Below are 14,530 nucleotides of genomic sequence, written 5' to 3'. Positions count from 1 at the left end.
CTCAGTGCACTGTGATAGGCGGCATCTAACTTTTCAGATCAGATCACCATAGTCCAGCACAGGTAAAAAGGTCACAGTGACTAGCCTTTTCCTGGCCTCAAGTGAGAAACAGGACTTGTTTCTGAAAAAATATTTTCCTTATAAAGGGTTTATAAGGAAAGGATTCATAAAGGGTTTATAATTAGGTTATGAATTAGGTTGTAAACACTTTATTAATCATTAAGAACCATTTATAAACCAGTTCTATACTTCAACACAGGCTCACTATTTGGCAAGAGGACTAAGCCTTATATTGGCTACTTAGCGAGAATCAACTCAGTGAACAACAGACACCAAGGATGCTGGCTGATGAAGAAGACAAAGTAAGCTAAGTAGCCAATATAAGGCTTAGCAGTACAGATAAATGTGGGCTCACTATTTGGCAAGCAACCGGTCACAGTCGCCCTGTTTATCTCATGTCTTATAAAAGCTTAGTAATGATTTGTAAAGTGTTCACAACCTAATTAATAAATGAATTACAAACTATTGGTAAACCCTTTATAAGGGTAGTCTTATTGTAAAGTGGTACCAAAGAATGTAATGTCATTTACTTACTTAGATTATTACTTGTAATTGTTCTTTTTAGCCTCTCTGGACAGCAGCGGTGGCTCAGTTTGAGCGACTGATGGCTCCCTCAGAACAGGAAGTCGCTGGCAGACTGAAGAGCTACATTGCTGATGTACAGGACAACCCACAGCAGGTAGCGTAACACACCTCTTCGGATGCACGCACATTTTGTGTGGGTGTGTGTTGATCTGGGAGCTTACTGTATGTCCCTGTGCCTGTGTGTGTGTCTGTGTTGTCTAGCTGTTGCAGGTTTTCCAAAAACACAAGGAGTTGATCAGACGTCCCACCATCAGCAAAGAGCTGCAGTCAGAGAGAGAGACCCTACTGGCCAGACTCCTGGACTACAGCAAGGGTACACAGTTATGATTCAAAGCACGTATGTCTTGTTTTGTCAGAGATAGTGTGGCACACAATAACCAGATGCCTACATTAAAAAAAACACTCTGATATGAAATGTTAAATCTATTCTTGATCTACTCAATAATGGTAAATGACTTGAAAGTGTTAACTGAATGTGTGAGAGCAGTATGTAAGCCATTCAGAAGCTGAAAGCATGTCATATATCCTCCAAGGGTTTTTATAGTCTAATTGGGACCAATAGTATTGATTTATCCCACAAATGTAATAATACAATCATTATAATCACTCAAAAATGTAGAATAATACGAGAAGAGCAAACATAAGTGGATATAAATGAAGGTGAAATGTGTTTGTATTATGCTTCCCAGATCACTGACCCCGCTCTCACTTAATTGATTTTCTTAAGGCCTAAAGACTGACTTTGAGAGTCGTTGCCATGGAGCTCCTGGAGACAAGTCTGGGCCATTCATCGGCAGGAACCTCCCTGAGGTGGTCAACAAAATAGTTTGGGTCCGACAGCTCATACATAAGGTAACTAAGTGTGTGTCTTTTCACATACATCTATCAATCATCAAGTCTAACAATGATTTCCAGGTGTAATAGAATGAGATGTCATTACATACTGAGATGAGGAACTTCTGAAAATGACATCATACAACCTAAGCTTTTACTCATGTTACAAAAATCAAATCGGTTTTATGACGATTAATAGAATAGTGTATACTGATCCCTTTGTTCTATTATGTTCCTGTACTTGCATTCTTCCTATAGGTCGAGGACTCTGTCCGCATAGCTGAGGCGCTGCTCTCAGACCTGTCCGGGTTTAAGGGGTTCCTGCATTTCTGTGATGACCTGCTGGAGGTTCTGAGGGCGTATGAACAGGAACAGTTCGATGACTGGTCCAGAGATATAATGTCAGGGCTGTCCGACCCAAAGTCAGGGATCAGGTTAGAAATTCTGCACACGTTGACTAATAAGACGTATAAGAAAAGTTAAGAGCATTCAGGTCAATTTATGTCACAGTACCTGGAACTTACTGCTGTTTTTGTAACTTTTCAATGTTAAACATCACCTCATTAGGCACATTGCTAAAGTGCAATTCAGGGTGCTGGTTTGAGAGGATTCAATTACATTGTTCTCTCTTTGTATAGTCTCCAGGCCAGTAACCGTGTGATGGACCTGGACCATGTGGACGGCAGGCTGAAGATCCAGTATTCAGACAGGCTGGTCAGTCTGCTCAGGGAGGTCCGGCAGCTCTCCGCCCTGGGGTTTCCCATCCCTGCCAAGATCCAGCAGGCTGCTAATACTGCAGACAAATTCTACAGACAAGCCATAGTCCTCAAACAGGTGACAGGCCGTTTCCTCATTAATGTATTCATTTCTGTGTCATTGTTTCTTTTTTAAAGCTCATATTGTATCATGTGACTGTTGTAGGTGGCCCATTTCTACAACACCATTGACCAGCAGATGATTCCTTCTCAGAGACCTATGATGCTTGGACTTGCCCTGGCCTTCGAACAGGTCATCAAGGTACAGTGTAGCACTTTCTGACATGTTCAAATGTGTTTGTTATTTTCATAAAAGTTAAGTTGTAAAAAGGGACATTGAAAGCTGAAGACTCGCCAATGCCTCTTTATGAGCATAACAAGTCTGAACTTTCTCTTCCTCAATGACATATTTTAAACAACCTATACATTTTGTCTGGCGTAAATGTCATACTGCGGACTTGAAATATTGATTTCTTTGTTCTCCTTTTTTAGAATCCTCGTTCTCAGTCAAAGGAATCTGGTGGTAAACTACAAATCACATGGGACAACCCCAAAGAGTTGGAAGTTTATATTGCCAAGTTGCAATCTGCCGCGGAGAAACTTTCCACCGAGAACAGGAAGTTACGCAAGTGGCACACTGACTTTATTGACAAGGTTTGCAGCTTGCTGTTGTGTTTTCGTTACCTTTTTTTTAACTCAATGATTAAATACTAGCATTAATTGTTACAACCCCATTCCTTTGAAATAATAATGTTGTAATTTGTATCTAAAATCGTATTTGGGTACATGTCTCAGGTGGTGACACTGATGAACGTGGACCTACTGAGACAGCAGCATCGGTGGAAGGACGGCCTGCAGGACCTCCGCACCGGCTTTGCCACTCTGGAGGCTCAGGTAGTGATAGCAGTCAAACATATATAACTCTCTTTGCTGCTGGCATTAAAGTAACCTATTTATATTGAATACATTATTTATTTTCATTATATATTTGTAGAAAAATGCGGTCACCAGGAAGCTTCTTGCATTATTGGACATGCACAACCTGTACAACAAATCTTAATCCTCTCCCTTTAACCCAGGGGTGTCAAACTCAAGGCCCGGGGGCCTAATCCAGCCCGCCACTTCATTTTATGTGGCCCACAAGAGCTTGCAAAGAATATAATACGTTTATTATAAGGTTACGTGCCGCTTTACATGAGCACGTTGCCCATAAACAACATATCCCACAATGCATCTCATTTTGTGAGATGCCACTGAAGAGACTTGCAATTATTTGCCCTAGACTTCTGCTTTCAGACGTAGTTAATTATGAAGTTATTACCATATCCGATAATAATCCAATGCAGAGGAAATATTGTAAAATAATACATTATATTATATATATTTATCTATGTATTTATTAGGGCTGTCAAACGATTACAATTTGTAATCAGATTAATCACAGCTTAACAATTAATTAATTATGATTAATCACCATTCGAACTATGTCCAAAATATGCCATTTATTTATGTATATTGTAGGTATGTACTACAGCAAAGGTATTCTCCGTCGGGACTTCCTGCAACAACACCACGCCGTTATCTTGATTCTGATTGGCCAGAAGACATTATCAAAGATGTTCTATTGAGAAGTTGATCTCTACGTGACAAACGTTTTCAAAACCGTGGCTACTGAAATCAATCTTACTAACTGCTGTCTGTGCAATTTACTCCGCGCGAGTTGGCAGACTTTATTGTGCTTACTTTAACATCATTTTTCATGGTGGGGCTAAGCCATTTCTTGGTATGGGTGTAGCCTACCCCAGCCATACCCTGGCGCTGCCACTGGTGGGCACGTATGGGGCGGACCATTCTGCACATGCGTTAAATGCGTTAAATATTTTAATGCAATTAATTCAAAAAATTAATTACCGCCGTTAACGCGATAATTTTGACAGCACTAATATTTATATAGTCTTAAAGTTAATTACCACCGACCCTTTGAGTGCAACCATAATTCTAATGTGGCCCGTGATGAAATTGAGTTTGACACCCCTGCTTTAACCAATGCATGCGTGTGTGTTTAGGGCTTCCGGTCCAATGACATGCGGGCCTGGCGTCAGCACTGGAACCATCAGCTGTACAAAGCTCTGGAACACCAGTACCAGACCGGTCTCGAGGCTCTGAACAAGAACCTGCCTGAAATACTCATAGACCTCACTTTCAAGTCAGTATACACTTCCTGTCCCGCCCTTTATTCATATTCTCTTTTCCCATTTCTCTCTGCTTTCTTAATATTTTAATTGGGCGTTCCTCTTTTTCGGTTCCCCCACAAACTTTTTCTCAAATCCCCTCCCTTCTTGTCTGTCCATCTGTTTCTTACTTTCTGTCTCCTATACCAACATTGTTGATTTATTTTGAACCCCCCTTTATTTTTGTTCTACTTCTCGTGAATAGGCAGGGTCGATTGCAGTTCCGTCCTCCCTTTGAGGAAGTGCGAGCACGCTATTTCAGGGAGATGAAGCGGTTCATCTCAATACCAAACCAGTTCAAAGGGGTCAGTGCCCAGGGGGAGGAGCTTATCTTCAGCGTCATGATTGATAGAAATGCCACTGGGTTCGTCACCATCTTCAGCAAGGCCGAGGACCTCTTCAGCCGCCTGCAGGCTATACAGCACAAGTTCAAGGTGCACAAACAACACCCTATTTTGACATTAATAATAATTATGGCTGATTTATATTTTTCAACTGAGGCAAAAAAAGCACATGTATAATGTTAAGAGAAGAGTACCAAATGTTTTTTTAATGCTAGGTTAATTATCACTACATTAAATGGAACCGTTTTGATTCATTGCATTCTGTGGCAAGCCGGCTGCTCTTGGACACAAACGAGATGTAAGCCTAAACTTCCATGTATTGTACTTGTTTTTAACCTTTGTTCATTGAAGCATTGTAATCAGACATGCTGCCCTGTTTTCTTTGAAAGTAAGAGCCTTGAATAAGTCATGTTCTCTATTTATATACTGAAGTTCTGTTTTTTTTCTTTAACACTACTCGATCTAACAGTGAGCACAGTATACAATACTTTCCCTTCTGTTTGCAGCCATGCATATCTAAACTGTTGGGGAAATCCCTCAGTCAACACAAATCTATTTTGTCCTCCACTTTTTCCTAGTTCTGTTTCTAATGACTCGTCTTCGTCTTCTTGCTGCCCGTAATTTTGTCCCCTTTGACACAGAAACATTTACAATTGGGAAATATGCACTCAACCACTGTGTGTGTGTGTGTGTGTGTGTGTGTGTGTGTGTGTGTGTGTGTGTGTGTGTGTGTGTGTGTGTGTGTGTGTGTGTGTGTGTGTGTGTGTGTGTGTGTGTGTGTGTGTGTGTGTGTGTGTGTGTGTGTGTGTGTGTGTGTGTGTGTGTGTGTGTGTGTGTGTGTGTGTGTGTGTGTGTGTGTTGTAGGAGTGGGTGGTGCTGGGCCAGGTTGATTTAGAGAAGTTAGTGGAGAAGCATCTGAGATCTGTGCAAGACTGGGAGAGAAACTTCAAGGCCCTGAAAGCCAGAGGGAAGGAGTCAGAACGTCTACTAAGGTATATAACACACATAATAAACACAAGTAAACATACAGAAAAACTATGTTAAAACTGGTTTTGAGTTTAAAAAAAATACACATTCATAACACAGTATCTGGCAAGCATTTAAAGGTGGGCTAGGTAATTCACTTCAGATACACTTTTTGTTATATTGCATGGAATGCTCTTAACATCCCAATAGCAATGAATATATTCTTACCTACCCTACCTTTTAATCAGGACAATCATCATTATTTGGATATCTAAAGATAGTTATGAATAAATGATTCATACAAAACATTTAGTTATCTACACAAGCTGGGTGTGGTGGAACTGTTGACAATGCAACAGTATGTGACTTTCAGTTTTCTCTCTGCTCTGATTCGGCTTGTGTTGATATCACAGATATCAATTTAAGCCATTTTTACTGTAGCTAACATTTAAATCTCCTGTCACGAATAAATGTACTTCTTCATTCAACTTCCAATGAATTGACTTTACAAATACAGGGAACTTACACCCTAACAAAAGAGTCACGTGCACTTATCCTCTTCTTCCTCCTCTATCAGTCAGGAGAAGGTCGACTGTATTACAGTTAACTGTGAGCCGGTAAAAGCTGTCATCGATGACCTGATCCAGAGGCTGTTTGACATGCTGCTCTCCTCACTCAGGAAGTCCATACAAGGTAAAAACAGACAGCGGGATTGTCCATTTCACTTTCATTTTCTTTACTCACTAGGTTTCGTTTTTGTTGCAGCATAGAAATGCCTTTTTTAGAAAGTCATTAGTGTTATGTATGTCCAACACAAGTCTACTCACTACTTTCCCACTTCACTGTTCCACTTTCCTTCTCTGCTCTTGTTTGTTTCCGTTTTGTTTTTCATTATAATTATGCTTTTTTCTTTTCTGATTCCTTTCTTTCATGATGTAATTTTCCTTTTGCTCTCAGGGCACACCCAGGCCATAGACAGTTTTGTTTCAGAGTCAATGGAGGTGTTGTCTAATCGACCAGAGAGCATGGAGGAGATTGGTGTGGCCGGTGGCAGATATAACCAGATATTAGCACGCAAACCAGAAGTAAGACCAACACAATCATAAACTCTGACCAGGAGCTAAATGACAGTACAAAGGCTCCAGTCCAATAACTTCCCTCTAATCCCTTATCAATTGCATTAAAATCATATGGAATTAAGACATAAAGGTTATTTTTCCTACATACATTCAAATATTTTTCCTTCATGTCAAATAAAAGAAATATTGTTTGCGACATTAATGCATTTTTTTTTTACTTTTCAATCTTGCTGTTTTTATGATACTGAAGTCAATAACATGACATGCAGGAATTCTAGTGTATGGGCATTTTTCTTAATACATTTCTGATGTTTGATATAAAAGCATAACTTATCATTTCATGTCAAATAAACCCAGTGTTTAACATAAAATGGACGTAAACTAACTAATTGACAAATTCTGCTGAATGTGTGTGAATAGATCCTGCCTCAGTTCCAGTGTGCTGAGGAGAAGAACCGTTTGCTACGAGCAGTGGCTGGGGGGGGCATGGACTCCCTTTCCTCACTGAGGGCCAAGTGGGATAAATTTGAGCTCGTCATGGAGAGCCACCAGCTCATGATCAAAGATCAGGTAACAGAATGGACTGTACACATGAAGCGCTTTGTCCAGTCTCTGCCACCCCTCAAAGTGCTTTACATTCTACAAGTCATCCTTTACACCTCATTCATACAGAGCAATGCACCATCTTGCTCATGTAAGCTAACAATCACACAACACATTCACACACCCTTGGCCATGCCATCAGGATACATCAACAGGTTGACTGCACAGGGCTGGGATCGAACCCACAACCTTCCTATTGAAAGACGACTGCACCCCCTTGCAGCCACAGAAACCAGAGAAACTGAACATTGTACACATGTTGGATCTGGGTTTAAAAACGTTTCATCCCAAATGTTCTGTAACAACAGCTTTCTGCTACTTCTTATACAGTCTCTTTATTTATCCTCCTGCCTGTCTTTCTTTTCTTTATCTTTATTTACACCATGTTCCTACACTCATTGCTTTCTCTTTCCCTGTTCCTCCCTTAGGTGGAGGTGATGAGAAGTAACGCTGCTGGTCGTATCGACGCCTACAGGGCGGATCTGGAGCGCTTTAAGGCCCGCTGGGACCAGCTGAAGCCTAAAGACGAGATTCTTGAGAGTGGTGATCACGATGCCCTTCTTGCCTGCCTGCAGACCATCAGGGACAAGCAGCAAGAGTTCCAGGAGCTAGAGCTTGTGCGCAGTAAACTGCTGTAAGTTACTTTGAATATGCCGAGTTTCGAGTGGTTTCTTTATTGCGTTGGGACGGCTGATAGGATGTTCATTGCCTGGATAATCATTTAATACAATACGCTGTGGTTAGATCAAATGTGATTATGATGTGTGCCATAAATCTGCCTAATAATTCAGATACACTATAAACGTTTGGTGCTCAACATGAAACAGCATCGCAATTTAGTCTTTAGTTGTTCTTGTTTCTATTATCTTTATAGATAGATTTCTCGATTGAAGCTACTCAGTATTTCTACTGATTCACACTGACTTAAAAACACATGAAATACTATATTATTCATCACCTCCTCACAATTACACTACAGCCCCGGACTAGAACTTCTGTAAAACCATACTTGTGTTTTCCTAAATCTACAGTTTTAGTGCTTTTTGTCAGCTTTTAATACATTTAAGAACATTACAAGTGTGCATCTATCTTCTCTCCTCTCCTCTGCTCAGTGAGGACTGTACCTCTTTTGACCTGGGGACTCCAGATTTCTCTCTGGCAGAAGAAACAAAAAGAGACATGGAGGAGTATAGCCAGATGTGGGGTCTGTATGAGGAGTGGCAGCAAGGCTTTACAGAAAAGGCCCAGGAGGACTGGATCACATTCAGGTGGGGGGTCAAGTTTAATCCTGCTTTAGGTTGATCTAGATCTTCTGAACTCACTTACCTGTGTTGGTTGTGTCTTAATATCTATGTTTCTGTTGTTTTTCAGGAGTAAGACGTATGTGTTTGAGGAATTTCTCTTTACGTGGCAGGACAGACTTAGGAAGCTGGAACAGCCTACTGCCATGTCTGTTAAACTGCAAGGAGAAGTGGACAAATACAAGGTAGACAGGAGGGCAGTCGGTGGAATAACATATTATAATCTTCTTTCCACTTTGTGTACATTTAGTTTAGAAGAACAATACACATCTCAAGCAAAACCCTTGAGCGGGCCTACAGGCTGTGGTGTGTATTACACTCTATAATGAGTTTTAGGCAATAAACGGAATAATCAGCCATTTGTCCGCTCATACAAAAGTGTTAAAATGTTGTAATAGGACACAAATCTCTAAATTCAAAAGAGTTTCTTTTTTGGAAAGAATACATTCATTTTTTATTTTAGAAAATGCCAATCAGACTTATGCAATATATATCATTTTTTTCTGAATACATAAATGTTATAACTATATACTTCTATTTCCACTATTTTCCCCCTGCGTGTCTAGAACATGGTCCCGGTGTTGAAGTATGTGCGCGGGGAGCACCTGTCCCAGGACCATTGGTTGGACATGTTCCGTTTGCTTGGCCTTCCCAGAGGGACAACGCTAGAGAGACTCGTCTTTAATGACCTCCTTAATGTGGCAAATACCATTGTTGAAAAGGCCTTGGAGCTTAAGGTATGCACACACACTCAAGCTAATGTATATACATAACGGTGGAGGCATGCACGTCTCTACGGACACAGACGTCTTTAAATTGTTCATACTTTTTTTGATCTATTTTAGGGATATCCTTATCAAGTTGTTTTTTTACCCCTGATGCCAGTCATTTGATATTGAGAATGTGCCCGATGCAATACATCCCTTCAATTCAATTAAAATATGGTTATTCAAACCAATCCAATATATATACTTTATACATTAATAGTTTTGAATCACATGAACAAAAAAGAACAACTGCATCAAAGGTGTTCCTTAATGCCATACCTGACTTTGGACACCGGGGGCAACAGCAGATAAGAATTTGCACTTATAATATTTGTACATCATTAAGAGTTTGGTATATTAGCATTTTCTTAGTTTTTTTTAACAAATCCTTATTTAAAGTAAGAAATCTTGCTATTGTGTTTGTGTAAACATATTATTTAATTAATCTGAAAACACTGATATCTTGGATTCAGATACTTTCCATAAATCAGACCTCCTTATAGTGTTTTGGTGCCACATCAAAAATAATAAAACTGATAATTGCAGTTTTCTTATTTCTTATTAGGTGGATTCAAAGTTAAATGCAGTAAAAATATATATAATAAAGTTGATTTTAGTAAAGATACACTTTTACAATGAATTCTTATGTCATCATATGCCAAGTTTCCTCGAATCCAAGATTATCAGGGCCCAAAAACTTTACAGGGTACACGGGTGATCTGAGGTACAAGTTCTTGCTCACCAGCCCAGAGGAGTAATACCGGTGGATCTTCGATGATGCCATGTACTGTTTATACTAAATGTAGTGTGTGTGTGTGTGTGTGTGTGTGTGTGTGTGTGTGTGTGTGTGTGTGTGTGTGTGTGTGTGTGTGTGTGTGTGTGTGTGTGTGTGTGTGTGTGTGTGTGTGTGTGTGTGTGTGTGTGTGTGTGTGTGTGTGTGTGTGTGTGTGTGTGTGTGTGTGTGTGTGTGTGTGTGTGTGTGTGTGTGTGTGTGCGCGCGCGCGCGCGTGTTTTTGCATTAAGGACCTGAACAGTCGCGCTCAGGCAGAAGTAACGATCAGAGAAGCACTGAGGGAGCTGGATCTGTGGGGAGCTGCAGCGACCTTCAACCTGACAGAGTACACAGACAGCAGCAAGCGCACACTCACTCTCATCAAGGACTGGAAGGATATAGTCAACCAGGTACACACCAAAACAAACAAATGCATACTTTATACTAGAGATGATTTTTTTTTTTTTTATAAAATATTTTCTTTTTCTTTAATGTTACAAAACAAAAATGACCATGTTCACGTCTTAAAGTCATCCTGAGGACTTAGTTTTGGTTTAAAATTACACAACATCATGTATGTGTTGCTTTCTTTGGGCTTGTTTTTTCTCTGGCAACAGAGTGGGCGCAGTGTCTAATAGTAGCAGTAAGCTAACGAGAGGCTATGTTCAGCTGGTGACTCGGGAGTCGGGACGGAGAAAATGTCAGGAGTTTGGAAGTATTATAAAATTGAAAGCGAAGGCAGTGTAACAGCCAGGTGCAATGTTTGCAAGGCAGAGGTTCCGCGTGGTGGAAAGAACAGAGCTACGTTCAACACGAGCAATCTAATACGCTACCTGAGAAACAAACACCAACAACAACACGGCGAGTACACAGCGGCCACTCGGGTAACGGCACTGAAACAACCAACACTTTCAGAGACTTTCAAAAGGAAAGAGAAACTGCCCCAGAACAGTGAAAAGGCCAACACAATAACAGCCAAGATAGCTGAATTCATCGCGTTGGATGACCAGCCGTTATCTGTTACCTTTTTTTTCTCTTAATGCATTGCATAAAGATCGGATCGGGAAAAATCGGTATCGGCAGATTGTCAAAATCAAATGATCGGAATCGGATCGGGAGCAAAAAAAGGTGATCGGGACATTCCCTACTTTATACACACAAAACGCACGCTTTGTGCTATTGTCACGTCCCCCTCTAGGGTAGAGGAAAACAACACACACCAGAATGGATTTGGTAAGAATTATAATAGGGTTTAACAAATAACAATGAATGTGTACAACAAGATGAAACAAAACAAACAAAGGAGCCAAAAGGGCGCAAATCTACTGCTAGAAACAGAAAGAGGACTCTAAAAATGAGCCTAGTTGACACACCTGAGATCACTTCCAGTCAACACTGATTGGAAGGAGGCTGCAGGTAAACACAGAACACGCTACGCTAAACACATATCATCACACGCTACTCTAAACACATAACTAAACACCCCTAACACACAACACTAAACACAGTTCAGAAGAGTCAAATACAATCTACTAGCATACGTTTGACTTGTTCACACAGGAGCAAGATGTGTGAGGCGTCTGATTGCAACAGAGCCTCCTGAGTGATAGCTTGTGATGTTACGTATTGCGCCGAGGCTTCGGAGCGTGTGTCGAGTAATCCCCGAAGCTTTTTGTGAAGCATGTACCGAGGCTTGTATCGTTTTGGGCCAGTGACGTCACCGATGACAAACGAAGCCTCACTGCCTGTCGACACCACGTGACTGCTTCAGGAAGCGATTCAGATCGGTTGAACCGTTGAACCACAACGCTCATAATACCCATGGATGTATAATAAGAACCATATTACCCCTCCTGTACCCGGGCCCGGTGACACGATGGAATTAAGAGCGCTCAGACCCTCACTTATAGAGTTCGGAACATGTCAAAAGTATAAATAAATAAAAGTATAAATAAATAAAAGTATAAATAAATGTAGGAATAAAAAAATCAATAAATGAATAAATACAGGACTAAATATATTGCAGTGTTTTCAGATAGGTTTAGGCTCTGGGTTTAGTGTACGTGCTGTGGCTCAGCCGGAAAGCAGTTGACTCTCAACTGCAGGGTCCCTGGTTCAACGACTGGTCAATACATATTTTTTGTTGTTTATAAAAGCTACAGCTAAATGAGATAATGTAGTTAATATATGTATTCTTTGATATGGTTTAGCATTTCTCAGGCATGGTTAAGTTTACGAATATTATTAAGGAATTAAACTGGAATAAATACAATATTGTTAACATGAAAATATGCTTTAATGTTCGTTGCTTAGAGTTATTCTAAGGCTTTACTCATTGGGAACTCGGTATGAGATAGAGCACACTGTCGAGATGTCCAATCTGCCTGTTTTACACACTTTGACCAACAGGGGGGGTTTGTGTTCAAATGAAGCCCATGATGAAGCCTCATGAGATGAACCCTTTTGCGAACCAATTGGCTGGAAAGCTTCAAAGCTTCATAAGGCTTCATCTCGCCATCACTAGTGATAGCTGTCCCCAGGCTTTGTAGCGTCATGCGTCATCTCTGGCAGGTGTGCGCTGGGATGGCACGGGGATTGGAGGTTGGCGTGCTCCAATCAGTATCTTCGGGGGCGGAACCAGGAGTTGGTAGCCACTCACGTTGAAGCAACCACACAGCTTATTTACATAACAGGATACACAGGACCGAAGAGGCGACAGCCGTCACATCACACAGAATCATGGTTAGCTGTAGACACAAATGTTTAATCAGTTGACTTAATTACATTTTATTGCAGTTGGTTAAAGTTTTATTAGCCACAGTTTGACAATAACCAACTTGTACAAAGCTGATTGCATCGACCAAAATGACTGAGTGTTACTTTTTATTAGAGCTTCATTTCCTCTAACTGCTCTCCACCTGCCTGACATGGCCAACCAAGGGATTCCTCAGCACCAGGATACTGTTTAATTAACTTCCAAAAAACTTCTGAAGCGCATGTGTGCCTTGTCTCGGAGTGCCTTTCCTTAAGAAACTTGTGTGGCTGTGTGGGTATCATGTCGGACATAAGATGGTTTGATGGTAAAAATAAAATGTTTAAAAAGTCAGTTACACAGATAATACAGATACAGATGACGTCCTGATTACGGAATTATAATCTGTAATTTCCAGAAAAGATACCTAATAATCTACACGTTACGCTATTTATACTTATGTAGTAAGGTATTTTATGTATTTATATATACAACGCTAGACTCTGACTTCACATAATGCTTTTTATTAAGATGATATAAAAAAGTAAAGTCTGCATGCAGAGCAATGCGTATTAAAACATTTGGTCATTTGAAAGGTGGCTATAACTGTCGGAATCATCCTTATCATAAGTATTTATTTTTTGATAATCATTGTTCCGGGCATATCAATTAAAGTGACCACTTGGTAGATAAAATAGAGACAGGCGTGAATATCTACTGACCCCTTCGAAATAAATGTAAGGGATTAGCACTGGCTTTATCACCGCTCTGTGCCCATCCAGGTGGGAGATAACCGCTGCCTGCTGCAGTCTCTGAAAGACTCCCCCTACTACCGCAGCTTCCAAGACAAGGTCAGCTCAATCAAATCTATGAATACTTTATAACCTTCAAGCACTTCGTATTACGTATGCAAAAAGTGTTGTTGTCCACCCATATTTAAAGGTTTAAAAATCCTTAATGGAGCAGCAATAACCACTACTCCTGTATTAACTGTGTGTGTGTCCAGGTCAGTCTATGGGAGGTCCGGCTCTCAGACTTAGACGAGTACCTGCTGAGTCTGAATGCCATCCAGAGGCGCTGGGTTTATCTGGAGCCCATCTTTGGGCGAGGGGCATTGCCCCGGGAGGAGGCGCGCTTCAAACGTGTTGATGAAGACTTCAGGTACCTCAAATGTTTACCAATGAATACCAAGCACACTGCCCACACCCAGAAGTTCTGAAATGAAGCATTATCTACCCCATGTATATATATATATATATATATCAGGGTTTCCGTATGAATATACACATCCTCAAATGTAAGCTTTGTTTCATTCCATATCCTATACTGCTCGAGAGTACATGTTTTTAATTTATTTAATCTTAGTTTCTGATTATTATTACATTACATTACATTACATTTAGCTGACGCTTTTATCCAAAGTGACTTACAGTACAATAAGTACATTCGACTAGGAAGACACAACCTTGAAGAAAACAGAA

The 14,530-nt window shown here is 40.5% G+C and overlaps 1 protein-coding gene across 1 annotated transcript in view; it reads left to right on the top strand.

The window, feature by feature from the left end:
• Positions 1-14,530, top strand: part of dync2h1 (dynein cytoplasmic 2 heavy chain 1) — a 131,098-nt gene that overhangs the window by 5,852 nt on the left and 110,716 nt on the right. The window contains exons 10-30 of the mRNA XM_071205203.1: positions 626-739; positions 847-958; positions 1,373-1,497; positions 1,738-1,913; positions 2,118-2,313; positions 2,401-2,496; positions 2,727-2,888; positions 3,030-3,128; positions 4,301-4,440; positions 4,671-4,899; positions 5,674-5,801; positions 6,353-6,468; positions 6,733-6,860; positions 7,275-7,424; positions 7,886-8,091; positions 8,570-8,725; positions 8,829-8,943; positions 9,325-9,495; positions 10,549-10,707; positions 13,832-13,900; positions 14,056-14,210. Coding sequence (XP_071061304.1) covers positions 626-739; positions 847-958; positions 1,373-1,497; positions 1,738-1,913; positions 2,118-2,313; positions 2,401-2,496; positions 2,727-2,888; positions 3,030-3,128; positions 4,301-4,440; positions 4,671-4,899; positions 5,674-5,801; positions 6,353-6,468; positions 6,733-6,860; positions 7,275-7,424; positions 7,886-8,091; positions 8,570-8,725; positions 8,829-8,943; positions 9,325-9,495; positions 10,549-10,707; positions 13,832-13,900; positions 14,056-14,210 — 3,002 coding nt within the window. The remainder of the gene's footprint in view (positions 1-625; positions 740-846; positions 959-1,372; positions 1,498-1,737; positions 1,914-2,117; positions 2,314-2,400; positions 2,497-2,726; positions 2,889-3,029; positions 3,129-4,300; positions 4,441-4,670; positions 4,900-5,673; positions 5,802-6,352; positions 6,469-6,732; positions 6,861-7,274; positions 7,425-7,885; positions 8,092-8,569; positions 8,726-8,828; positions 8,944-9,324; positions 9,496-10,548; positions 10,708-13,831; positions 13,901-14,055; positions 14,211-14,530) is intronic.

The sequence above is a fragment of the Pseudochaenichthys georgianus genome, chromosome 13 (genome assembly GCF_902827115.2).
Source record: "Pseudochaenichthys georgianus chromosome 13, fPseGeo1.2, whole genome shotgun sequence".
NCBI classification, from domain to species: Eukaryota; Metazoa; Chordata; class Actinopteri; order Perciformes; family Channichthyidae; genus Pseudochaenichthys; species Pseudochaenichthys georgianus.
Note: the sequence above shows the minus strand (reverse complement) of the source record. Positions and strands in the feature narration are given on the sequence as shown.